This window comes from Oratosquilla oratoria, chromosome 9, assembly GCF_046742065.1.
Source record: "Oratosquilla oratoria isolate Oo_2021 chromosome 9, ASM4674206v1, whole genome shotgun sequence".
In the NCBI taxonomy this organism is placed as follows: Eukaryota; Metazoa; Arthropoda; class Malacostraca; order Stomatopoda; family Squillidae; genus Oratosquilla; species Oratosquilla oratoria.
This window is the reverse complement of record NC_134785.1, coordinates 69,226,583-69,253,713: the sequence shown is the minus strand read 5'-3', so window position 1 is coordinate 69,253,713 and position 27,131 is coordinate 69,226,583. Positions and strand designations below refer to the sequence as shown.

At 38.7% G+C, this 27,131-nt stretch overlaps 1 protein-coding gene across 1 annotated transcript; it reads right to left on the bottom strand.

The window, feature by feature from the left end:
* Window positions 1-221: 221 nt before the first annotated feature.
* Window positions 222-10,829, bottom strand: LOC143028536 (uncharacterized). Its single transcript, XM_076190793.1, has 3 exons — window positions 7,894-10,829; window positions 2,109-2,343; window positions 222-816 (listed from the first exon to the last, which is right to left on the bottom strand). Exons 1-3 carry the CDS (start codon window positions 10,278-10,280, stop codon window positions 418-420), a joined length of 3,021 nt encoding a protein of 1,006 aa, XP_076046908.1. The 5' UTR covers window positions 10,281-10,829; the 3' UTR covers window positions 222-417.
* Between the last annotated feature and the right edge of the window lie 16,302 nt (window positions 10,830-27,131).

The following is a 27,131-nucleotide window of genomic DNA, read 5'->3' as shown; positions in this document are numbered from 1 at the left end:
CAGTTTTGGCATTTATAGGACACCTTTATGCTGGATACAAGTTTAGGTATTGAATTTGTGTATGGGGATCAGTGCTTATTTAAATGCATTTAAATATTTCAATGCAACATAAAATATTTAGTGTATTGGATTTATTAACTGAATGTGTGTCCTTTTTTTTAAAGTGGAAAGGGTCCTTTGGTATATGCATTTATTTAAGAAGGAAAAAGTAAAAATATGAAAGATTCTTTATTCTTTACTGAATGCAGTATCATGGATTATCTTCAAACTTCATATTTAATTTAAAACAATTTCATTAGCCTTTTTAAATGATTTACACTTTACACAACACAATTCCAAGAAAACATTCACCTAAACATTTTTGAATACAATAAATTGTGAAAATCTTGGGTATTTCAAATTGAGGTAATTTGTTCCTCATGAGGAACTATTTAAGTCAGGCACAATGTAGACATGATGCTGTTGAGTTTGATGGCTATGCAAAAGGTGTGACCCTTCTGAAAGGTGATGGTGATGGTGTTGTGGCTGTGGTGGCACAGAATTGTGATCACTATGATGCTGTTGTGGTTGCTGCTGCTGCTGCTGCTGCTGCTGCTGCTGTTGTTGTTGTTGTTGTTGTTGTTGTTGCTGCTGCTGTTGTTGTTGCTGATGATGATATACTGGATGTGCAACCAGCTGAGTTTGTGCATGAGACTGATCATGATGTTGATGCATTGGAGGACCTGTATTCTGATGTATTATGGTTCCCTGGGGCTCATAACCACTGGATGGTAGTTGGTCCACAGTTGTCTTGTACATGGGAGCTTTCTCTCGTATCTGTAAAAAATATTATGGTGGTCACATATATTTTCAGAAAAAGAGAAAGACTGATTATCTATTGTGGAGTGTAACTGCCTTTAATGATTTTATTATGAAAATGAAGTGGATGGATAGGGTGAAGGGAGCTTTGAATGCATGTAAAACGTCTGTTGAGCGGAAAATGAGAGTGTAGAGCAAATGGAGGAAGACTGAATTGATGATGCACCTCAAAGGATTATTCTTTTCATATGTTTCATAAATAATTTTGTGTGGAAAGAGGGCATCACCATATGATGAAACAACCAAGAAAACCCTCCCACAAGAAGCAAGAACCATAAATGGCATGCCTGCATTCAGTTCATCTCCCAGCATTAACCACTTCAGTACAAGTCAAATTCTCTCAGACAGCATCGGCTGCCATATGCACGATTCATCACACTACTTGCATTATAAAATATAGTCACTGCTGTATTACTCATTCTTTTTTACTCTGAATAATAATAAACATAGAAAACATGATAACACCGGTTCACAGAATCTGGAGGCGACTCATATACAACTACAAAAAGAATATACAGTATAATCAAGATGCTGACGCTGGCATCCTCGTGTACCCACTCATGCCTATGTAGGTGTCATCGTACCAAAGTGGTTAAAACAATGCCAACACAGAATAGGTCTGGTTATAGACTTAGATATGGATCCAAAGGTCTCCTGTCGGTATGCTCCGCCTTTGTAATCCTTAAATAGTCCCACATGCACACTGCCCCACTTTCACCCATCCCAAAAAACAACACAATACCTCTTCCTTGAATAATTTGCTGGCCAATCTAGTGGCTGCTGCCAATTACTTAGGAACAATGGGTCTCCTACATGAGAGACCTGATTGACTGACTGATTAGTCTCAGTATTACAAATATCATGCATTCATATTATCATGAGTTCATTATGGGTTATTTTTCTCTAGGTTATTTGTATTTCTATCTCGTACTGTACCAACTTCAGTTTTTTATGATGCTAAATCAAAGTCATAATAACCATGTTTTACAGTAATGAATTGGCTTGACTCACAAAATCATCCATTGTAACACATGTCTTTTTCCATTCATAACTTCTTAATTAACACAATGTGAATTAGGAAATTACTGTACTATATATTTTAACAAATTTTCTCCCATAACACACTTCTTTTCAATATTTTTTTGCTCTATCAAAAAATTACCTTTAGTTTCTCAATGCAGTAGAAGATACAGAAGGGAATATGTATGTTGAAAATAAGAAAACTTGAAATAAATACCATTTGAACTTACATTCAAACTTCTAAAGTATGTCATTTCCCGAGGAACATCATGTTTCGTCATCATGTGATGTCTTAGTTTCCGACGATCAGCATAGTTGCGAGAGCAGTAGTTGCATTGTAGGCGTTCCTTGTGCTCCATGTGATTTCTCTGTACATGAGTTCTTAACTCTCCCTTCCACTTGTAGCTCTTGCAACAAAACTCACAGTAATGTAATACTGTTGAATGGATCTTGTTCCTGTGATACCTGTAAAGAAAAATGGAAAAACAAATCAAGAGAATTAAAAAAAAAAAAAAAAAAAATAACATGTGTTGTTATTACTCCAGATCTTAAAAAGCTCACCTTAGTAGGGTCATAAGCTAGTTTATGTAGGCCACTATTAAACCTATATTGACCAGATTACACAAGTTTTGTGGACAATGTTACCTATAAAAGACTGGTTATTGCTGGGAAAAATCCAATAATTTCTCTTGGAGCATCACCACACTATTAACTGACTATCTGTATACTTCTTGGGCTTTCCCCCTTATAAAGGAGGTAGCCAAGTCAGAAGGCACACCCAATCCAACCCATTCCACCACTCTTTCCTCCTTGTCATCCCTGTATCCTGGCCACTGCCCTGGGTCAGAAACAATGCAGCATGACACAGCACATTCGCAGCAAAGCTGCCTTACTTAATTGGGTGCCCTGCCTCTCCATCCCTTCATGCAGAAAAAAGAGAAGGGGAGAAACCTCTCCAGGCTGCATCAAAATACCATTCATACATAATCATTCCCTACCCCCCACTCCATCCCTTCCCTACATCATAGTATCATCTTTACACAGATATTCTTCACTCGCCCATCTCTCCTGTCCCCTCCCTTCTTTGCCCAATGCCTCTTTCACCCCATCTATTCATCTAATCCTCAGTTGTCCCCTCAAGTTCACTTCCTTCATCTCTGCCTTCCACACCTATTTTATTAAGCTTTCTTCATTCTTTCCATGTGTCTAAATCATCCTAATACTCTTTCATCAGCCCTATTTACCATCTCTTTTTCCACCCCAACTCTCCTCCTCACCTCCTTGTTTTTCACTCTATCCTACCTTGTGACCTCTATCATATTTCTCAGACATTTCATCTCAAACACATTTAAACTTTCTCTTGAATTTTAGGACTCTGCCCTATACATTGCTGTTGGCACAATCACCACTTGCATCCATTCCCAAATGCCCATTTCTCATGACACTTTTAATCCCTCATGGCATTTATTTGTTTTTCTCAGTCTACAATTTACCTACACCTCCACTCTCCCCTTTCCTGCCACATGTGACCTCAAATAACTAAAGCTATCCACCTCCTCCAGCCTCTTTCCTTTAAGACTTACTTCCAACTTGCTGTCATCCTCTCCATTTACACATCTCATCACCTTACTTTTACCCACATTTACCTAAAACTTTCTCCCATTCCAAACCCTCCCAAACTCCCTCAATCCCTCCCCTGTCCCTGGCACAAGCACAGTGTCATCAGCAAATAATAACTGGCTCATCTCCCACTTTTCTCCATTTTCTTTAACCGTCTCCAGTCCCCTACTCATTACCCTATTCAATGACAATGCTTAATATTCCAGATGTTGTACAGAACAGCAACCCCAGCGTACTGATGTAAAGATAAGGTACCCCACATATTAGCTGGTAAAGAGTAGCAACCCCAGAAATGAGCTTGTAAATATAAATCATCCCAATGGTAACAATCATTTCACCTATTCTATTCTAAGCTTTAACCTCTTCAATACAAGTCAAATTCTTGTAAGCAGCATTAGCTGCCTGATGTATGATGATCTGATGATGCATCACAACACTCACATTATAAAATATAAAGTTACAGCAACATTTCTCATTCTCTTTCACTCTGAATATTAATACATACATATACCAAAGGCTTTTTCCCCCTTATAAGGGAGGTAGACAAAAAACAAAGGCATAAAACCACTCCCACTCGTTCCATTCCTAACATACTCCACTATCTTATCTTGGCACCTCCTGGATGACGGGTCATTCCTGCATCTCGCCCACTGCCCTGGGTCAGAAGCATTGTTGCAAGACACAGCACATCCGCAGCAAGGCTGTTTCATTAAATTGGTGACTACCCCCTCTCTCTGAATATTAATACATACATACATATACCAAGGCTTTTTCCCCCTTACAAGGGAGGTAGCCAAAAAGGAAAAGGCATAAAATCATTCCCACTCATTCCATCCCTGAATACACTCCACACCCCTCACCCTCCCTCTCATCTTAGCACCTCCTGGATGACGGGTCATCCCTGCACCTTGTCCACTGCCCTGGGTCAGAAGCAGTGTCGCAAGACACAGCACATCCACAGCAAGGCCGCTTCATTAAATCGGCGACCCCCCCTCTCCGTCCCCCCATGCATAAAAGGAGAAGACGGGGAGAAATCCCTTCAGGCTGCGTCAAATTTTGCTCACACATACTACCTCACCCCCCATCCCCTGCCCATTCCACCTCATGCATCACATCATCATCCATATACAACCATTCTCCATTCACCTCTGTCTTCTGTCCTCTACCGTCCTTCCTCAACAGACATTCCTCTCTTCCCCAAAGCCCCCTTCACCCCATCCATCCACCTCATCCTAGGACGTCCCCTCATGTTCACTCCCTCCACATCTGCCTTCCATACCTCTTTTACTAGTCTTTCTTCACTCATTCTTTCCATGTGTCCAAACCATCCTAATACTCTCTCATCAACCCTATCTCCCAGCTCCCTTTCCACCCCCGTTCTTCTCCTCACCTCATTTCTCACGCTATCTAGCCTAGCAACCCCCATCATACTTCTCAGACACCTCATCTCAAACACATTCAAACTCCTTCTCTCTTCCTCTCTTATGTTCCACGTTTCTGCCCCATACAGTGCTGTTGGCACAATCACTCCTTCATACAGTCTCCTCTTAGCATCCATTCCCAAATGTCTATTCCTCATTACACTCTTCAATCCACCAAGGCATTTACTCGCTTCTCTCAATCTACATTCTACCTTCACTCCACCTTTTTCTGCCACTGAATATTAATAACCACAGAAAATATGATCAATTCAGTTCATAGAATATAGAGGTCACCCAGCTACAAAATAAATATAATCATGACACCAACGTTGGCATTCTCATATACCCATTCACGCCTCATGACACCTATGTAGCCATCATCACATGGAAGGGGTTGAGATTTGTTAATTTCTAAAACAAGCTTGTAAAGATTGGCCATCCTCAGAATAAGCTTGTCAAGATCAGTCACACCAAATATTACCTTGTAAAGATAAACAGCACTCAGGCACTCCAGGGTTGTGGATCTTTACAACATCCAATATCCCTATATGTAGTGTTTCATTAATATCTATTAAAATCAAGCAAATTAAAAAACAAGAATGAACTCCTGTATCAAACAGCACTTGTCCTTTACTCTGACAATGTGGTTCATCTCTATGGCACCCCTCTTAACAGTGTATGATTTAGGTTATTTAATTATCCTCTTCCATACCAAGAGGCACTTTTCTTTCTTGCTGCTGCCAGGATATTTTGCTCACCTCTCTGGGATGCATGAGCATCTAGAAGGGGGTAGTTGCCCCCCCTCTAGAAATCCAGGGCATGTTTGAAACTTTGCCAGTCATCACATATAATTTTGTTAGATTTTTAATTTACATATAGCATATCAGTGTATGATTGATGAAAGACAAAATTTAACTCGTGTAGATTATGTAAATATATGCCTATGTGGCTAATTTGAAGTGTGTATCTTGATATATCCCTATACCATTAACCATATATGTATGTGAATCACAATGGCAAAAGCCGACAAGACTGTGAGAATAAACACCTTGTGAGATCGAAACCTTTATTGGTACCTGATGGATTGGGATAACGCAGAACTTCTGTTTAGTGAACCAGACAGGGTGAGGAGAAAATGCCACGAAGCGGCCGCCATTCAAAGCTTCAAAACCATTGAGCAGAACAGAGGCATGTTTAACATCGCCTCTCCTATCACCCATCTGTTACCCGCATTAAATAAATGTATGAAATGTCCCCCTTAGTCCACTTCAACAAACTGTCCAAAATGTCCTCCTTTGTCTCCACCAAGTCCCACCCGTCCCCCTCCACCTACCACCCACCCATCCCTGATAACCTCTCCCAGTTCCTTCCCCGTTGGCTTATATGTGCTCAGAGTGTGTGTCATGTCTGTACTTGAAAAAGCTGTAACAAGCGAAACGTAGTATCAATAAAGGTTTCGATCTCACATATATGTATATCTTTAATTTTGTCACCTTACAAAAAGTCTTGCACCCCTCCCTACAAAAATTCCACCGGATGCCCCTGGTCGCCTCCCCTCAGTAGTGAAAAGCTCAATCAATCATTCTGTTGCCTCAAGTTTTATCTGCAGAAGATATGCAGTCACAAGGCACTAAACATATGCCTTTTGTAGGTAGATAAACACTACTACAAGCAATCTTTTTTTTTTAATGTTCTACCATCATCTAAATGCAAACTGACACAAAACTAAACTGGTCTTTTAAGGCTGTTTCTTTTCTAATATACTTCTGTCCATTACTTTTTCCTAAGTTTTCATGGTATGGAAGCTCAGCCTCTTGTAATTTACAGTCCTGGATATCATTCTTCTTGCCAGTGTTTTACCTTTGAAGGCAGTGTCCTAAATGTGAATGAAATTTCTATTTTCATTCAAAGTTAATGTTAATCTATTTTATCTATATCATCAATCAACAATTGGGGGTATATGCCAGGGAGCACACTGCCTCACTCACACATTGGTGCCAGTTCTCACATTCTCTCTGAGCAAGCTCCCATGCAGCCACCCTTCCCACTCCAAATAACTCTCAACAAGTTAGATTAACTTGTCTCAGCTAAAAATTCTGTTGGCATCCCCTTCATCTCCTCCATCAAGGGTTGTCTCTTGTGGAAACAACCCTGTAAGTAGGATCAACATCAGGGAAACATGCCACATGCTCATATAGCCAGAGTTGACATTCATGAATTATGTTAGTAACTGGCCTAAACTGAGACTCTCACTAGTCTGGTTTGATACAAGTTCATTCCAGCAATATCCAATGATTCTCTGAAGGCACTTAGTACCAAAAACATCAAAGCACCTTTATTTATATTAGTTAAATGAAATTAACAGAAGCAATCAATGTGTACACCCCACTGGAGGGGGGGGAACAGAACTACCCTTGGCTCAGCAACACAGTTGATGAGGATTAGATAATATACGGTTAGGTTGGGGCTGGGTTTTGGTGAAACATATTGTTATAGTAATTTCTTTGCCTATTTGAACAAATTTATATATATTTTTTAATGACTAGATAAACAAATACATAGAATAACTTTTTTTTACTCTTCTTTTTTTTTTTCTTCCCAAAACACTATATTCTATTCCCCTACGCTGCTGTGGTGGGGAAAATAGAAATTGCAATATCTCCAATAAAAACAAATGCTAGATTAATTGAAAAACTTTTTTTTTCTCAAAGAATATAATAAAATTTTTGAAGTGTTCATTTTCTGCCCAAAGTAAGTTTAAGTTGCAAATTTGCCTATTGTAATTTCCAAAAATTATCTATCATTTAAAATGCTTGCACCAGTCTAAATATTATGGTTTATAAACACTTCCACATTTTTGGTGACCGTGGTTATTGGAGAACTAGGAAATTATTGACTAATGCAGTATTCCAAAAGTTTGTAATAACTTACACCCTGACATTTGTTAATCCCAAAGGATTAACACAAAACTTACCTTAATGAATCTGTAGTAGGGAACTTTTCTCCACATATTTCACAGTCATATGGGCGCAATGTTGAATGCACTGTATTTATATGCCTCATCAGATCTGAACGTACCGTGAACCTCTGTCCACATGTTTCACATGCATGTTTTGGTTCTCCATGCATTCTCACCATATGAATCTTATATGACGAGGCCCTCATTTCCTTTTCACAAACATTACAGCGTGCCTTTGGACCAGGATCATCACTGTGAACCCGTTGATGATTTGTAAAGGCCTTTTTAGTTGAGGTCATATAACCACACTCCGAGCAAAGGTAATCTTTTGGTTCATCATACTTATGGTGGAAACGGTGTAAATGAATTTTCAAAGCTGTCTTACTTGCTACTTTTAAGCCACATATACAACATACAAATTCATGGGGTCCCATTTGAGTATATGGAACATGAGATTCACGATGTCTCTCTAGTTCATATTTATAACTAAACACTTGTTCACATTGGTCACATGCATGAAGTCGTTCCCTTTTCTCATCATTACTACCTTCGTTAAGTTTAGAATGCGAGACTCTCTTATGGTCTAGTAACTCTTTTTTATGAGCAAATGTAGCATCACACTGTCGGCATGGCCACACTCTGTCATCTTTCTTATCTGCTTCTTCCTCTTCTTCAAATTCTTCGTCACCTCTCTTTCTTTTTCTTAGACCATGGGCAGCTAATTTATGCATACGTCTACTTTTCTCATCTAAAAAGGTTTTACTGCATTTTTCACATGCATATGGACCTGGCTTAAGATTCATATAACTAGGGGTGACTTTAATTACAGCAGGAGCTGCATCTGCAATTGTGGGATTCATGTAGAGAACCATGGTTCCATCTGGAGCTGTTTGAACCATTGTTTGGGGTTTTGGTTGAATAGGTCTCATGTTTGCTAAATATGGGGCTGTCGGATCAGAAGAACAAACTGACAGGTTGTTTGTTGAACTCGTGACTGGAGAAGGAAGTATTGGTCGTTTCATAAGCTGAAGAATTGTTTGTCTTGATGCTTCTGTTTTGACAGGCGAGTTTGTCATTATAATAATATTTTTGGAATCCTCTTCCTTATCTTTCTCTTGTTTCAGAGCCCCAAAACTACTCTTGTCAACTTCATTAGTTGTAGGAGTCTGTTGGTCAACTCCTAATACAGGCTTTGCTAAGCCAACTGGAAGTACATCATGCTCTTTCACCATGTGACTGCTAACCATCTCCTTATTGAGGAATTTCCTCCGACAGATGTGACATCCAAAAGGTTTCCTCGGACGTCCGCCTTTCTTTTTGACTACTGGAATCTTTGGTGATTCTTGTTTGTGGGCTGAACCTTGTCCAAATGTTTGAATCTTCTTTTCCATCTTTTTCCCTTGACGTCCTCGTCGAGGTCGTGTAGCTGCTAAATCATCTAAATTCAAGGCAGGTGGTTGGTACAGCTTTGGAGGAAAAGAATTTGAATTATTCATATTGCTTATTGTTGTTGATTTAGGTAACACTTGGAAAGTCAATTTTGGCCTCTGATTATTGAAAAAGTAACTATATATTTGTTTCTTAAGTCTATGCAAATGTAAAAAAGCACTGTCTGTTTCATTTATCAATTCAGAACATCTAGAACACAAGTCAATGGCTGATGTATTTGTTATAACTGTTTGGTTCAATATATCACTTAATAATTCTAACAGAGTTACTTGGGTATTAAATAGTTTTTGTGCTCGTAGATAATAAAACCTGTCACTTGGATCAGGCAGATCTTTTCCACACACAAAACACATTGAAGGTCCATTGTTTGGTTGCTCCACTGTTGTTGTGTAAGTCGACGGGTTACTCAGCATAGTTACTGGTACTTTATTAGTCACCTTAACACTGTTTGATAAGCCTATGGGTAATGCTGTTTGCTGAACAGAGGCATTATTTGTAGTTGATGCTAATGTCCCAAGTGTAATGTTTTGCTGCCCAATGGGGCTAGTGTTGCTTGATGGTACCGTCAGTGTTATGGTATTGTTGGGAGTAGCCATTGTGGCTGACGGTTGACAAAGAGGATATGAATGATTTGTCTGCAACTGCACCACCTGGACACATGCTTCATTTCCATCCCTTAATCCTGGTGTTCCTGTCCCTGTCTTCAACGAATTCTTGCCACCATCCTCACAGGTAATACTTATAGTTTCTTCTGTTGGAAGAAGCACTTCTTCTGGTCCATCACTAGTAGTCATATCTTGATCATTGGCTGTTATTGTAGTCACAACAGCTGTGTGAGCTTCATCTAAAGTAAGTGTGTGGTGGTTCCCCTGTCGTTGTTTAAAGAGTTCCTGCCCATGGGTTTGTACACTTCCAAGCATAGCCTGATAATTGTTCACATTAAGGTTCTCCATGGTAGGTGTATGTACCAACAACTTTACTTTGCCCAACTTTGTCTACGTTTCAGGAGCACATAACAGTTTCATTGCTTGCAACGGTAACCTCGATCAATATGTATATTCATCTGAGCCAAGCAACCTCGTTTCTAAACTATTTTAATATAATGATAATGATTTCTGCAGGTATATGTTATGAATCACTGAATCCATCAGATCTGTGACACTGCAAACAGGTTGTTAGGGCAGTGATTACATGGTTGGAAAGCGACCGATATTCCACAAAATTCTACAATACGTTACACTTTCCAGCAGATCAACTTCATGCCCACTTCTTACACATCAAATACATAACTGCCACAAGTAAGTGATGCATCCTTTGTGCAACATCTCAGATCCACTCTGTAGTTTGTTTACTTTTGTTGACATAAAATGGCTTCTCGCGTCCCGAGTCTCGACAACCAGTGAAAGAGATGGCCAATCAGAGAGAAGAACGAAAAGTGCCAACCAATCAGAAAAAGGTATGAAACACTATCGTTCTTCTTCGTCTCATACAGGAGAGACCTCTTACATCGCGCTTATAGGATATAATGAACTAACAACTTAATGCGATGAATGATAAGTGCTAACACCGTGTAAAATATTCGATAATGCAATGATAGAGCAGTGATTCACAAGTAAATCTAGATTTTTATTTGAAACCTCTTAACATGCTAACATTATCTTGTAAATTAAATATTCTCTCGCAGATACAGGAATACGACACATTGCGTCCATGGAATCAGATTAATAATTAATACATATTATATATACAAAAATGAATATTTTTCAAAAAACAACGTCTGGAATAGTTCATGATAATAAGAAAGGTGATAGAAAACTACCAGAGAATTACAGACATTTCGTTATAACATCTGTAGCTGTGAAGCTGATAGAAAAGACGGAAATATTACTGGGTTATTTAACACAGAACAAATTAATAACAACGTGTCGGCATTGATTTATAAAGAGAACGCCATGCTTATCAAGCCTTTTGGAATCATTGGAAGACTGGACTTCATACTATGATGAAGGAGAACCGTATGGTGTGATATACTTACAGTACTTACAGAAGGCTTCTGGAAGAGGCTAATGCGCCTGTGGCTCCAGCTCTAAATAACTATCCTTTTATATCATGGTCTAGTGATCACTGTGGTCGAGACGGATATTAACAATTAACGATTCAAAATCACATTTCTGCCCATGGTTCTTCCACACTCGATCAAGCTTCCTCTCAAAATCCACCACTGACTTAGCATTCACCATACCCTCGGGCAGTTTGTTCCAATGGGGCCTTTCGCAGTCAGGCTCGTAGATTCCTATTAGCGCTAGAATTTTCAATTGTCTCGGATTTCACGAGGCAAAGGGGTGACTTAGCTAATTTGGAAACCGATATTTAAAAAAGATACGCCATAAATTGCTGCATAAATGTAATTAAAATTAAAAACATGACTCTTAATGTTATAATTTTTACTGGTGTGTGATAAGGCTTTGTTAATTTAATTATAAGGTAAAACTAAAAATAGGTAATTATTTTTACTGAAGTAACTATGAGCAGTAAAAATAAGAGGATGTTGATTTCGGTTTGTGCATTTTATCTGAGTGTTGAAAAATAATGGATATCACTGTCACGTCCTGTATATGAAGATAATCAGTGAGATAAAAAAATAACAACAGTGGTGGTTGACGTACGAAGTTAACGACATTTTTGTAAAGAATAACCTCTTAGATCTGCTGGGAGCTATTTTCAAACAAATATGACTAATTTTACGTGTGCCGTGGCAAACTGCACGTCAGATTCAAGAAAAAATAAGAGAAAGACAAAGTTTATCGTACCGAAAAAATTAAGTCTTCGATGCAAAATTATATTTTCGATACATTACATGGATTTGCCTATTGCTTGGTGCATTCAAATGAAAGTATATATCAGTATACGTCCATTGAAGTCGGTAGAAAATGACAAATTGCTTGGCTTGATACAATTATAGGCTGTTTTACGAATATTATCTGTGATTATAAATAGAGGCTCAAACAATGCTATATGCCGTTTGCAATCATGAAATTAATTGACTTAAATTTCAGACACAATAATGTACAACGATACACCTCTGTAAGCCAAAAAAAAAAGTATTTATTTTCCGGCAAGAATTACAAAATCTGGCGGTGTCTGGTATCAATTTGCTCACTGCGAAAGGTATTCACCACTCTATTACTAAATGTATATTTCCTTATGTTCAACCTTGTTCTTTGTACGAAGATCCTTTTATTATGTCCTCTTGTCACTATCTCAGACTGCCTCACAAATAATCCTTCACTCACACCTTCATCATACACTCCAGTTATTATTTTAAACGTCTCAATCATATCGCCTCTAGATCTTCGGTAAGTAAGAGTTGGTAAACCCAGCTTCTTTAGTCTCTTTGGATATGTAAGAGTCCTCAAGCCCGGTACCATCTTTGTTGCTCTCCTCTGTACTGCCTCAACTGCAGCTATGTCCCTCTTTTTGTATGGGCACCACACTTGGTTTGCATAATCCAAGTGTGGTCGAACTAAGCTCACAAACAAGATCTTAAACATACTCTCATCCATAGTAGTGAATGTTCTTCTAATCAGACCAACCATCCTATTTGCTACATTGATCTTCTCAGCCAAATGTCTACTGAAATTTAATTCATCATCCACAACAACACCCAAATCCTTTTCCACCCTCACTGCATTTAGTTCTTCTTCCATTATGTATTGAAAGTTCTCTATGCCTGTCCTCCCTACTCGCATTATTTTACATTTCTTTGGATGAAACCTCAACAGCCACTTTTCCGACCAGTTCTTCATTCTTTGTAGATCTTCCTGTAGCTTCCTGCAATCCTCTCTCCCTTTGATTTCTCTGTATATCTTTGTATCGTCTGCATATAGAATTATCTGGATTTCAGGAACGCTTTCGACAGTGACCCCCATCGAATATTACTTTACAAATTAAAGAAATCGGGAATAGATGGAAGTGTCTTAAGCTGGATAGAGGCATTCTTGGCAGATAGGAAATAATGTGTTTCTACAAATGGTGTGAAGTGGGTTAATGTAGAAAGTGATGTCCCATAAGGTTCAATCCTTGGGCCCATCCTGTTTACAATATTTGTTAATGATTTGCCAACTACTACTAATTCTGTTTGTAAAATGTTTGCTGACAATACGAAAATTTATAGTAAAGTGACAAGTGAAAGAAAACCACTACAGAATGATTTGAGAAGATTTGAATTATGGTGAAAGACATGGAAATTACAATTTAATACAGATAAGTGTAAAATGAGTTGCGGACAAAAGAATATGGGCATTAACTACACGATAGTGGATAAGAATATGGTGGTGGGTAATACAGAAAAAGATCTTGCAGTTATCATTTCAAACAACTTGAAACTTGAAGAACAAACAAATCTGATAATAAAAAGGGCAAATCAAAGAGTTGGCTTGATTAAGCATTCGTTTGAGAATCTGAGTACAGAAACTTTTATCATCCTGTACAAGACCTATATTAGACCACATTGCTGTTCAAGTCTCGCCTCTATACGTAAGAAAAGGTATCGAACAATTTGAAAAAATGAAGAGAAGAGCGACAAAACGTGCATGAACTACGAAACTTTCCATATGGGAAGAGGCTTAAGAAACTGTCACTAACTACTTTGGAGGGAAGAAGAGATGTGATTGAAACCTTCAAAATCATAAATGAAAACGAAGACGTTGATAGATCAAAATTATCTCAGTTAAACACAAACGAATTAAGAGGACACAGCCATAAAATGTGTAATAAATGTTCAAGAACAAATATTAGAAGAAAAAATACTGGAATGCTGCCAGGTAGAGTAGTGCGCTCGACCACAGTGAATATAAAAAATATGATAAATTTTGAAATAAGTAACTTAAAATATATCATCTAAAGAAAAGCAGGTGATGCAAGGTATAAATCCCCATGCAACAGGTGCATATTAGTCTCGCTAACTGTATTGGCAAGTTGAATATAAGCCAAGATAAGTCCATGTGCGATTTCAAAGTTAGATATGACGGTTGGAGGAAACAGACCAGATCCCACAAGTATAACTCGTTTCCTGCATATATCAATAGGAAGAAAAATACGCATCAAAATAAAAAAAATTTCCATATACGAAAAGCAAATTTGGTCAGCTTGGAGCGTTCCACGCAAAACAATAATGGTAGATCGATAAAAGCAATGATGAATTTTAATTTCATTTCCTTGAACAAAGATAAATGTTTTCGTACATGCATACCAAAATGCCTTTTCTATTATTAAGGGGGTGACCAGGCCAAAGCATATATTCAGCTACACCCAATCATCTTCTCTCCCATCTTAGCATCTGGTGGATGACGGATCCCTTGACTCCGCCTCAACGTCAAAAGCAACGCACTGAGATGGAATGCTTCCGCCAACCACCGCAGCTTCATTACAATGTGACCCTCACATGGGGGGGGGGGGGTGCGTATGCCCTGGGGCGGCAATTCTAGTTTGGACATGACGCCCACAAGGCTGACAAAATATGTGCAATGAAAAATGTCAAAGAAGCCCTGAATATTTTACCGCAATATACGATTTTTGCGGTAGAATCAACAGAATATGAAATACCTTCCCCTTATGATCCTTTCTGCGATAGGGGCATTGAATAAAATGTCTAAAATCTGTTTATAATTATTTCGCAAGTCAATAGATATAATAGGCATCAAGGAATGGTGGAGATTGGAAGTGGTAATGGGGGGGGAGACGTCACTGAGAATATTGTTCCGAGGTGACATTTAGGCATGTATGGGCTCTGTGGTGACCCCCCCCCCCCCACTCGCCTTGTCCACTAGAATTTTTTTTACTTAATAGACAAAAACATCGCTTCGGACTAGGTAATTTCTTCGTCCACATACAACCAGTCTCCACTCCTGCCTTTTGCACCATCTCTCTCTTGCTCGACAACTCGAACGCTAACCTCCCTTGTCATAACATCCAAATACACGTCGAACCACCATGGTGACATTACACAACCTTGCCACATCCCCATCTTCACTTCAAATAGTTTTCCATTCCCGATCCTCACACAAAGTCTACAACTCACGTATATAAAATCGACTGCCCCCAACAGATTTCTCCTTGTCATATGTGACCACGCACATCCACGCACAAACACACGCACAGTAATGATTACAAAACGGACACTTGATAATCTATTATCTAAATGTATTTTATAAGTTTGACGTCTGATTACAGAACCGACACTTGATATTCTAGTATCTAAAATATATTTGATAAGTTTGACGTCATATCACAGATCGGACACTTGATACTCTAGTATCTAAAAGATACAAGTTGGATATAGACCTAGATAAATGTTGCGAGAAGGGTAGTGTAAGTAGCAAGCATTATAAGGCAGTATTAAATAATACAGAGGAATATCCATATGATAGACATAGTTCCCAAATGGATTTAGTCACTATGAGACTCAGACTGGGATATAAATATTACTGGGAGGTGTACAGGGAAGCTGAACCTGAGCCCTGCACTTTATGCGCAAGGCCGGGAGGACATTCACTACAACACTATGTACAGTATTGCCCAAAAATCGATGAATTTAGACCACAGGGACAATGGAACCTCATTGAGCTCATATGCTATTACATAAATAATGATATCTTAACTAAAATTGTTAAAAAACATCCAATGTTTGCTTTCAAATGTTAAATACAACACTGTGATATTGTAATATAAACATTTATTTTTTTTATAAAACTGTAACAAACAAATTAAATATAAAATGTATAGGGGTTAGTTGGCAAGACCCAACTCTCTCCTTTGTTGTACATCAACAATAAACTTATTGAAATGAAATGAAATGAAAGATACAAGTTTGACGCCTTAAGCCCTTTTCTTGTATATAAATACCACCTCTGAGAAATTGTGTTTATTACACGGAATCAACCATGTTATCAAGGTTATCGTATTTGTAAAATAGAAGTAATTACTTGATTGAGGTTAAATATACTTAATGGACCACAATACGCTATAATAACAAAGGTGGGGTGCGTTGTTTATTGTGTCCTCCGCTAGGATGGCGTTAGTGTAGAGATGGTGGAAAAGTTTTGAAGTGCTCTTATTTGATGTGCAAATTTCGGATGCAAAAATTGACACGGGAATTGATCGAAGAGAGTTGCTAATACATTTCACAAGTAAGAAATATATTTCGTATTTTTATAAGAGTACGATGAACATAGTACATGTTTCGGTTACATTTGTTTAATGGTATTTGTACAACACGGAAAGGGCATGGGAAAGTTGTGACAATTAGCACAAGTTTTATTAACCAGTAATAGAATATTTAAAATTTAGCTTATTGTACTCTTAAGGCATAACAATAATTAGGAAACAAGTATGAACGTACATTCATGTCACTATTAGACCCATGTTCTCGAAAAGGGCAAATATACACAAATGCAATAATATTGTCTATTCATAGCTGATAAACAACATTGTTTTCAGGTGTAATGAATATATATATTTTATTATGATGATATATTATTTTTTTTCATTTACTGTATACAGTATCATCGACCTCGATTCTACCTTTACTGTCATAATTATTCAGACATTAGATTAAAGTTACAGTGAAAAGGTTCATTGCACGTTGGTTAAATATAGAGCTAGTCAAAATGTTTCAAATATATATGACTGACATGTGCACATACATATACAGTCGTAATTTCCAGTGTTAGGTGAATCCAGCCCTCACCCCAATGTTTTCTATGTATTCATATTGAAAATATATATTTCCGAGACGAAGACAGTTATCACAGTTTTAATTTTATGCGCGCTGTAATTACGAAAAATGGTAACTATTAATTTTCCCTCCAAAATTAGACTATGAAACTTAACAAATAAATGTTGAAATATGTAAAACTGAATAGCTGTCACTCATAAAATATGTAATCCAGCGATACTAGTAGTAAACCAAGATCATTCTAGTGTTACATTGCAATAAGATGAAAACAAGGAGGGCGACGTTTCATTATGGCGGACTAAATAAGTTACACACTCCATGTAGACAGCTTCCCCATATCATCTGATCTCATTTATTCGGTTCCAAGTTCCGGATACCAAGAATCGAACGAGTTTTAAAAGAATCGGTATTTTTTTTAAGTGCATACCTACATGGTATAGAATTAGAAAATAGAATAATATTGATGTAACTTTCAATGTAATAGATATTTTTCTTGGCGGAAATAAATATAAAAAACGTTCCTAAAAGCTAAGCAGAAACTAACTTGCGTCGACTCCTTTAGGCGCCAACTTTTTGATAGATTCAGAGGTCTGAGTCGACGACGACGGCCTGATACCTCTAGAATTATAGGTATCGTATTACTAAATACAGATAAGGTTAGAATAAACGAATGTATCAAACTTTTATTATTTCGGCCTTAGCCTCTACCAAAAACAAACATGGCGTCTCAAGTAGTCAAAGCGGCTACATTTTTTTTTATAACTTTGAGCAATTTTTTCTTTTATTTATTTCCGCCTAAAATAGCGTGTATTACGTTGTATTATAATTTAAAAAATTATTATTTAATTTTCTATTACTATATCGCGTAGGTGTGCACTTGTAAAATTTTACCATAAAGACGATGCATTCTTTGACAGATCCGTTGGCTGGTTATTGAGTGTTGGTGGTTACGCGTCCATTTCAGAATTCCTTAAACGCTTGCCAATGCGTTGACAGTGTTTAAAACATATGAATTCGAATCTAACTCCGTAATTACCAATTAAGATAGGTTTAATTAAGTTTATGGTTCATACATAATGATTCATTGATACAATATAATTCACACCCCACATTCTTGTGAGGTTTATGCAATGTACGAATGTATGTTACCCCGTGTCCATCCATAAAACGAATACGAGTACTTAATAACGTAAACGGTACAATTGCAGCACCAAACCTTGAATAGATATTAATGTGTGTTTGAAAGTGATGCTCCCATGGTGCTGAAGATTACCTATGAGCCCTTTCATGCCTAAGTCCCGCCCCGGGGCAGTTCTCATTGACGCCCCCCTCCCCCTCCCCCTCCCCCATCACCACTTCCCATCTGCACCATCCCATACAACCTGTTTTAGTTATTGGTTTGCGAAATAATTAAACGGATTATAAAAAATTTATTCAATATCCCTATTGCAGAAAAGACAAGGGAAAATATTTCATGTTCTGTTGATTCTAACGCAAAATTCGTATATTATGTTAAAATATTCTGGACTCCTTTGACCTTATTTTGATTATAATTATTTTTTCAACCTTGTGGGCGGCATGTCCAGACTATTGCTGCCCCCCTAAATGTGCCGCCCCAGGGCATATGCCCCCCTGATAACCCCCCCCCCCCAGTATGGGTTACAGGAATATTTGATGGGTACTTTATAAAATATTACCTACACACTTAAATATTTTCTCCTGGCTTGCGTGCCTGTGTCCCGATGCTCAGAAATGACCACGGCTTCATCTTCGACCTGCCAGAGTGGATCAATATGATTTAGTGTAAATTTACTCCTGTATATCCATCCACCCATCCACCCACGCATCCATCCATCCATTCACCACTGCCCATTCTTCCGTCCATCCATTCGTTCATCTATCAATACATACTCGTACATGCACGCACACATGCTTCCATACATTCATACGTACACGAATTCTTATATGACCGATCTTTGTGTGTGTATGTATGTATACATACACACAAGCCACTCTACCAACACAAGCTCCCACACCACCACAAGCTCCCCCTCGTCATCACAATTTCCCTCCCACCAACACAATCTCCCTCCCACCACCACAAGCTCCCTCACCATCACAAGTTCTCCCTCACACCACAAGCTCCCCCACAGACACAAGCTCCCTCACCACAGCAAGCTCTCCCCACCACAGTAAGATCTCCCCACCACAAGATCCTCCCCGTTACGAGATCCCCTCACCATAACAAGCTCCCACCCACTATCTCAAATTCTCTCACCACCACCACCACAAGCTTCCTCCACCTTCGCAAGCTCTCCCCACCACTACAAGCCCCCACACCACAAGCTCCCCCTACCATAAGCTCCCCCACCACCACAAGCTCCCTCCCACAACAGGAAGCTCCCTCCACCACCACAAGCTCCCATAACTACACGTTCTTTCACAAATACAAGTTCCTCCATCACTACAAACTTCCCCACCAACACAAGTTCTCCCATCACCACAAGCCCCTCCCCCACACCACCACAAGCTCCCTCCACCACCACAAACTCCCTCCACCACCACAAACTCCCTCCACCACCACAAGTTCCACCACAACTAACTCCCTCCCACCACTACAAGCTCCCCCACCACCACTAGCTCCCTCCCACCACCACAACTAAGCATCACTATCAGCTCCCCACCATCATTAGCTCCCCCACCACCACAAGCTCGCATCACTATAAGCTTCCCACCACCATAAGCTCCCCCACCACCGCAAGCTCCCCCACCACCAGAAGCTCCCTCCGCCACCACAAGCTCCTATCACTATATGTTCCACACCACCACAAACCCCCACCACCACAAGCTCCCCACCACCACAAGCTCCCCCACTACCACAAGATCCCCCACCACAAGCTCCTCCACCACCATTAGTTCCTCCACCACCACTAGCTCCTCCATCACCACAAGGTCCCCCACCAACACGAGTTCCGCCCCAACACAAGCTCCCTCACCACCACAACAAGCCCCCACCACCACAAGCTCTCATCACAAGTTCTCCATCACCACAAGCTCCCTCACCAACTCCTCCACCACCAACTCCCCCACCACCAACTTCCTCACCACCAACTCCCCCACCGCCACCAACCCCCTATCACAAGCTCCCCCACCACCACAAACTCCCCCACCACCACAAGCTCCCCCACCACCACAAGCTCCCCCACTACCACAAGCTCCCCCACTACCACAAGCTTTCCCACCACCACAAGCTTTCCCACAACCACAAGCTCCCCACCACAAAAGCTCCCCCTGTAGCATAAGCACCCCCCACCACAATCTCCCTCCCATCACCACAATCTCCCTCCTACCACCACAACCTCTCTCCTCCACCACAATCTCTCTCCCACCACCACAAGCTCTCTCCCACCACCACTACAAACTTCCTCGCCACCACAGTCTCCCTGACCATCATAAGTCCTCCCCCAACACCACAATCTCCCCCTTCACCACCACCACAATCTCCCCCTTCACCACCACCACAATTTCCCCCCTTCACCACAACCACTACAATCTCCCCCTTCACCACCACCACCACAATCTCCCCCTTCACCACCACCACCATAAGCTCTCTCCCACCACTATCACAAGTTTCTCCCACCTCCACAGACTTCCGTCTCCCAACATCACAACCTTCCTTCACCACCACAAGATCCCTCACCACCATATCTCCCACCACCACAAGTTCCCCCCCCACTACAAGTCCACCCCACCACAACAACATCCCCCAACACTACAAGCTCCCCCTCCACTTCACGTCCACCCCACCGCAACAGGCTCCCCCTCCACTACAAAACCACCCCACCACAACAAGCTTCCCCAACACTACAAGCTCCCTCTTCACTACAAGCCCACCCCACCACAACAACATCCCCCAGCACAAGAAGCTCCCCGACCACCACCAGCTCCCCAGCAATCCCAAACCTCCATGGAAAGCTCCCCAACCTCGACCACCATTGACTTGATATTGCAAGGACTTGAGTCAATGGACATTTGTAGCTGTTTAACATAAGATAGCGTACGTCATCCACACGTTAATGGATATTGTGTACGTATATATATGAAGTGTATGTGTGTACAGAGAGATTTAAAAAAGACAATAAGAAAAAGAAAACGACAATACGAAATGAACATCGCTGAGAAATCCAAAGAGAATCCCAAAGAATTCTATAGTTACATTAGAGATAAAAAGGTTGTTAGGAATCACATTGGTCCACTATTATCTGCTGACGGTCAACTTGAATATTCAAATGAAGGAATGTGTAATCTCTTAAACAATTATTTTAGCTCGGTATTCGTAAACGAAACACCTCAAAGTGAATTCCAAACTGAAACCTGTGAAAAGTCTGGGGTAAACTTACTCACTACGGTAAATATAACAAAAGAAACAATTAAAAGGTGTATAGACAAACTCAAAGTTAATAAAACACCAGGGCCTGACGGTTGGCATCCAAGAATCTTAAAGGAAATGAAAAATGAGATTGTTGTTCCATTAGAAATTATTTTCAAGAAATCCATCATATCCGGAGATGTCCCAAGAGAATGGAAGCTAGCTAACGTTACTCCCATATTCAAAAAAGGTGACAAAAAGAAACCAAATAACTATAGGCCTATTAGTTTGACTTCGATCGTAGGAAAAATAATGGAAACTATCATCAGAGATGCTATCGAATATCATTTAGAAAGTAACCGTTTGATAAATGATAGCCAACATGGTTTCAGACGGAAACGTTCTTGCGTGACTAACTTACTCGAATTCTACAACACAGTTGTCTCGAATTTTGACAAAAGAAACAATATAGATTTAATATATCTAGACTTTGCAAAAGCTTTTGATACCGTCCCACACGAAAGACTTCTTACTAAATTAGCTTTGCATGGAATAAGTGGTAGCCTATTAGGTTGGACTAGTAATTGGTTGAAAGGTCGAAAACAGAGAGTTGTTTTAAATGGAAAAAACTTCTGGATGGAAAAGTGTTGCAAGTGGAGTTCCTCAGGGTTCCGTTCTTGGGCCACTTCTATTCATAATATATATAAATGATATAGACCATGGACTAAAATCTACTGTTTCCAAATTTGCTGATGATACAAAACTGTGCGGAGTGGCAAATGATCACTCAAACCAATTAGATATTCAAGAAGATTTAGATAAATTACAGCAATGGTCTGAAAAGTGGCTAATGAAATTTAACACAAGTAAATGCAAGGTAATGCACATAGGTAAAAATAACAGCAAGTACGATTACAAGTTATTTGGAAATTCGTTAACAAAAGTGGATAGTGAAAAAGATCTCGGCGTAATTATCAGTAACGACCTCAAATCATCCAAGCAGTGTATTTCAGCCTCTGAGAAAGCAAATAAGATTCTGGGATTGATTGCGCGATCTTTTGATTTCAAAAGTCCATCACTCATTAACAAGCTATATAAATCGTTAGTTCGTCCACATTTGGAATATGCTGTTTCCGTATGGTCACCGAATCTCATTAAAGACATTGACAGACTGGAAAAAGTACAACGGCGAGCCACAAAACTGATTCCAAATATCAAAAATAAATCATACGAAAATCGACTTAAGCACATGAATCTGTTTTCCCTAAAAAAGCGTAGACTCAGAGGTGACTTGATACAGGTCTTTAAGATTTTAAAGGGAATTGACAACATCAAAAGTGACAAAATTTTCACATTGAATGAGAATCAGACAAGAAACAATGGTCTCAAACTGTCCGGAAATAGATTCAATTTGGAAGTAGGTAGAAACAACTTTGCCAACCGTGTAGTTAATGAATGGAATAAACTTCCTGCACAGGTAGTGCAATGTAGTTCAGTTCGAAGCTTTAAGAATCATTTAGATAAATACCTAAGTAAGATGCTGTAATTATTATAATTTATGTTATATTATTTGTTTTTGTTTTGTTATAATTTGTCTGTCTGATTTTCATTTATTATTAGTTATATGTCAATTTATTATCATTTACTATTTACCTGTTTGTTTGTTATTCAACTATACCAATGCATTTATTTATGTATTTTAATTGTTATTTACATTGTTATAGTTTTAATTTATTATTAGTATTATTTTTTTTTTTTTTTTTTTTTTTTTTTTTTTTTTTGCATCCGACCTAGATATGGATCAAAAGGTCTCCTGTCGGCATGCTTTGCCTTTGTAATCCTTTGTAACGTATTCAAAGAAATACGAATGTTTTTGCAACTACCTAAATTTTGGACGCATGGCTATGTATTAAGACTCATCTTTTGGTGTAGTGGATTAAATGATACATAATACATGCATATGTATACAGAGATACATGCATGCATGTATGCATGCATACAGTACATATATTCATACATACATGCTTGCATACATAGTGCATATATACATAAACTTGCACACACACATACATGCATGAAGTACATTCATGCATAAGCAACCGTACATTAGCGTTCATGTATACATAGATATACCCATGCATACATGCATACACATCTCAAACGTGTGCATACATTCATACATGTATCTTTGTCGTGAGTAATGACACTCGGTAGACATGATAAAAGAGGCAGAGAGAGGGACGAAGCGAGTAATCTGTGTGTTTCGGCGTCTGATGATGAAGAGGCTCTCGGAAGAGAATCCAAAATATAAAGATTGGAGCTCACTTCATCTCTCCGCATTTTCATTCAAGTGTGGGTTTGTATAACACATGCACATACACACACACGTACACGCATGCATACATACACCGGCGAACACATCTGCAAGCATGCATACATGCATTAATATATTCATATATACGTACACACGTGCATATATACATATATACATACATGCATAGATACGTACGTGCACACATGTACGCATATGTACATTCATGCATGCATACATATATACATCATGTATACATGTATGCATGTATACATACATATATACTGGAAGAAGGCAAACACTGGACTCGACGGTAAAAGTTTAATCCTACGTTTCGAACCCTGTCCGGGGTTCGTCTTCAGAGATGTACATTATAAGTGAAGGAAATCGTCACAGAGTTGATGCACGCTACACTGGGTTAGGCATCCTAAGTTCACCGTTACTCTTCAGAAAATACATTCGTCTCCAGGTTGGACACCCGTTCACAAAATTACACAATTCACAACATGAATTAAGTAAAAAAGGCTAGCAACCTATATGTATGTATATATATATATATATATATATATATATATATATATATATATATATATATATATATATATTATATGTGTGTGTGTATATGTATATATGTATATATATGAATATGTATATATATATTTATACATATATGTATATATATACATATATATTCAAATGTATATATATACATATATACATAAATATACATATATATACACATACACATATATGTATATATATATATATATATATATACATATATACATATATGTATATATATACATATATATATATATATATATATATATATATATATATACATACATATATATGACATACCCATCCAGTCATGCTGTTCCATTACAACCCGTCACCCAGAATAAAATGAAAGATAAAAAGACAATAAAATCAATAAATGAATAATTAAATGAAACAGTAACGAAAACAACAAGTGTTTGCACGCTACACAGTGTAGCGTGCAAGTCCTTGTTGTTCCATTGATTTATTCATACATTTATTTATTTATTCATTTGTCTTTTTTTCTGGGTGACGGGTTGTAATAGAACAGTCTGATTGGATGGGTATGTTACCTAAGTTTTTATTTCCATTTCTAGTTACCTGTCTTGTTTTTTTCTGACATATCATTCTTATTGTGATTCGTGCAATTTTGTGAACGGGTATCCAAGCTGGAGACGAGTGTATTTTCTAGAGAGTAACGGTGAACTTGGAATACCTATCCCAGTGTAGCGTGCATCCACTTTTGTGTTTGTTTCCTTTGCTTTTACTGTATTTCCCTGAAGACAAAACCCGGGCGGGTTCGAAACGTAGGATTAGGCTTTTAACGTCGAGTCCAGTGTTTGCTTTCTTCCAACATGGTTCCTGGACTATTCATGAATACACATATTTACATGCATACTGATATATTGACATATATGCATACATACTTGTATATATGCACATGCACACACACAGACACACACACACACACACATATATAATATATATATATATATGTATAATATATATATATATATATATATATATATGTGCATGTGTGTGTGTCACTGATGAAAAATGTAGCACATTTGTAAATCGAAGCTAAAAAATCGGAACAAGAAAAAAACTGGAAATGTCGAATTTATATATTTCTACTTTAAGCTACAGTCCTCTTCAGTAGTACAGTATGGGAGGATGGCACTATACTTATATAACACTCGCTTACAAAAGAGGGACAAGGGAAGGACCAAAGTACGCCCGCCCTTCTTAGATTGGTGGCCAAGGGGTCATACGGTGTGGGGTCAGATGGAAGAAGCCTATTAATGATGGTGACAATAATTCCGGTTATTATGTCCGGAGACCACTGCCCCTTTGAAATATTCATATTGGGAATATATTCTATTAATGTGGATTCACCCATCTTCCCCCTGAATCCGCAACTAGATTTATATATAAGATTGGCTTTGTCTCAGTCTAGATCTAGACGGTGATTAAACTGACCCACTTGCTGGAAAACTGCCGAACTTGCTTGCTCATACCTGGTCGAAATATATAAATTCACAGTTGCCAGTTTTTCTTTCTGTTCCGACTGTTTTAGTCTTCATATATATATATATATATATATATATATATATATATATATATATACACATATACATACATATATACATACATACATATACCAAGGCTTTTTCCCCCTTCCAAGGGAGGTAGCCAAAAAGGGAAAGGCATAAAAACACTCCCACCCATTTCATCCCTACATACACTCCACACCCCTCCCACCCTCCCTCTCATCTGAGCACCTCCTGGATGACGGGTCATCCCTGCACCCTGCCCACCGCCCTGGGTCAGAAGCAGTGTCGCAAGACACAGCACATCCACAGCAAGGCCGCTTCATCCAATCGGCGACCCCCCCTCTCCGTCCCCCCTTGCATATAAGGAGAGGACGGGGAGAAATCCCTTCGGGCTGCGTCAAAATTTACTCACACATACTACCCCACCCCCCCGCCCATTCCTCCTCATGCAATCACAACATCATCCATATACAACCATTCTCCACTCACCTCTGTCTTCCGTCCTCTCCCTTCCTTCCTCAACAGACATTCCCCTCTTCCCCAAAGCCCCCTTCACCCCATCCATCCACCTCATCCTAGGACGTCCCCTCATGTTCACTCCCTCCACATCTGCCTTCCATACAGCTTTTACTTATATATATATATATATATATATATATATATATATATATATATATATATATATATATATATATATATATATATATATATATTAAAGTGACGTGGTACCACATTGGTAAAATAAATCTTTTAACTCGCTCTCGGAGAAAAATAAAATCAGAGATAGAGATCTGTATATTTCGACCACTACCTGTGGTCCTCTTCAGCAGATGGGTACAGTAGATAGTGAACAAGAATATATACCTAGATAAGAGAGTACAATAGGGAAACGAGAAAGGAAACTCGTGTCACATGCCCATAGTGAGGTCGAACATATGATTGACAGTTGTTTGGGTCAGATTCAGTAGCTTTTAATATTGATTTATTAACTGTCATCCAAGTAATGCAATCTGATGACCACTCACCTTTAGAAGTGTTGGAATTAGGGAGGTGGTGAATAAGTGAGGATTCAATTATCCTCTGAAACTACAATTAGATTTATAAATAATGACTGTTTTTCAAGTCACTGCGATGATTCTTTTTGTTGTAGTGAAGGAACACGGCAGATTTTTCTTGAGCGTATTTGATGGATTTTTTTTTCATTCTTGTGGTAAGATCTCGCCCTGTTTGGTCCCAATACATCGCATCACAGTCTTAATATGGTAGTTTATACACTTTGGGGCTATTATTTACATT

What these genes read in the sequence shown, in the direction of transcription:
- LOC143028536 (XM_076190793.1), bottom strand. Translation starts at nt 10,280, where the DNA reads ATGGAGAACCTTAATGTGAACAATTATCAGGCTATGCTTGGAAGTGTA. An exon ending in CCTACTACAGATTCATTAAG is followed by an intron (nt 2,344 to 7,893) that starts GTAAGTTTTGTG and finishes TTTTCTTTACAG; the next exon opens with GTATCACAGGAACAAGATCC. An exon ending in CATACTTTAGAAGTTTGAAT is followed by an intron (nt 817 to 2,108) that starts GTAAGTTCAAAT and finishes TATTTTTTACAG; the next exon opens with ATACGAGAGAAAGCTCCCAT.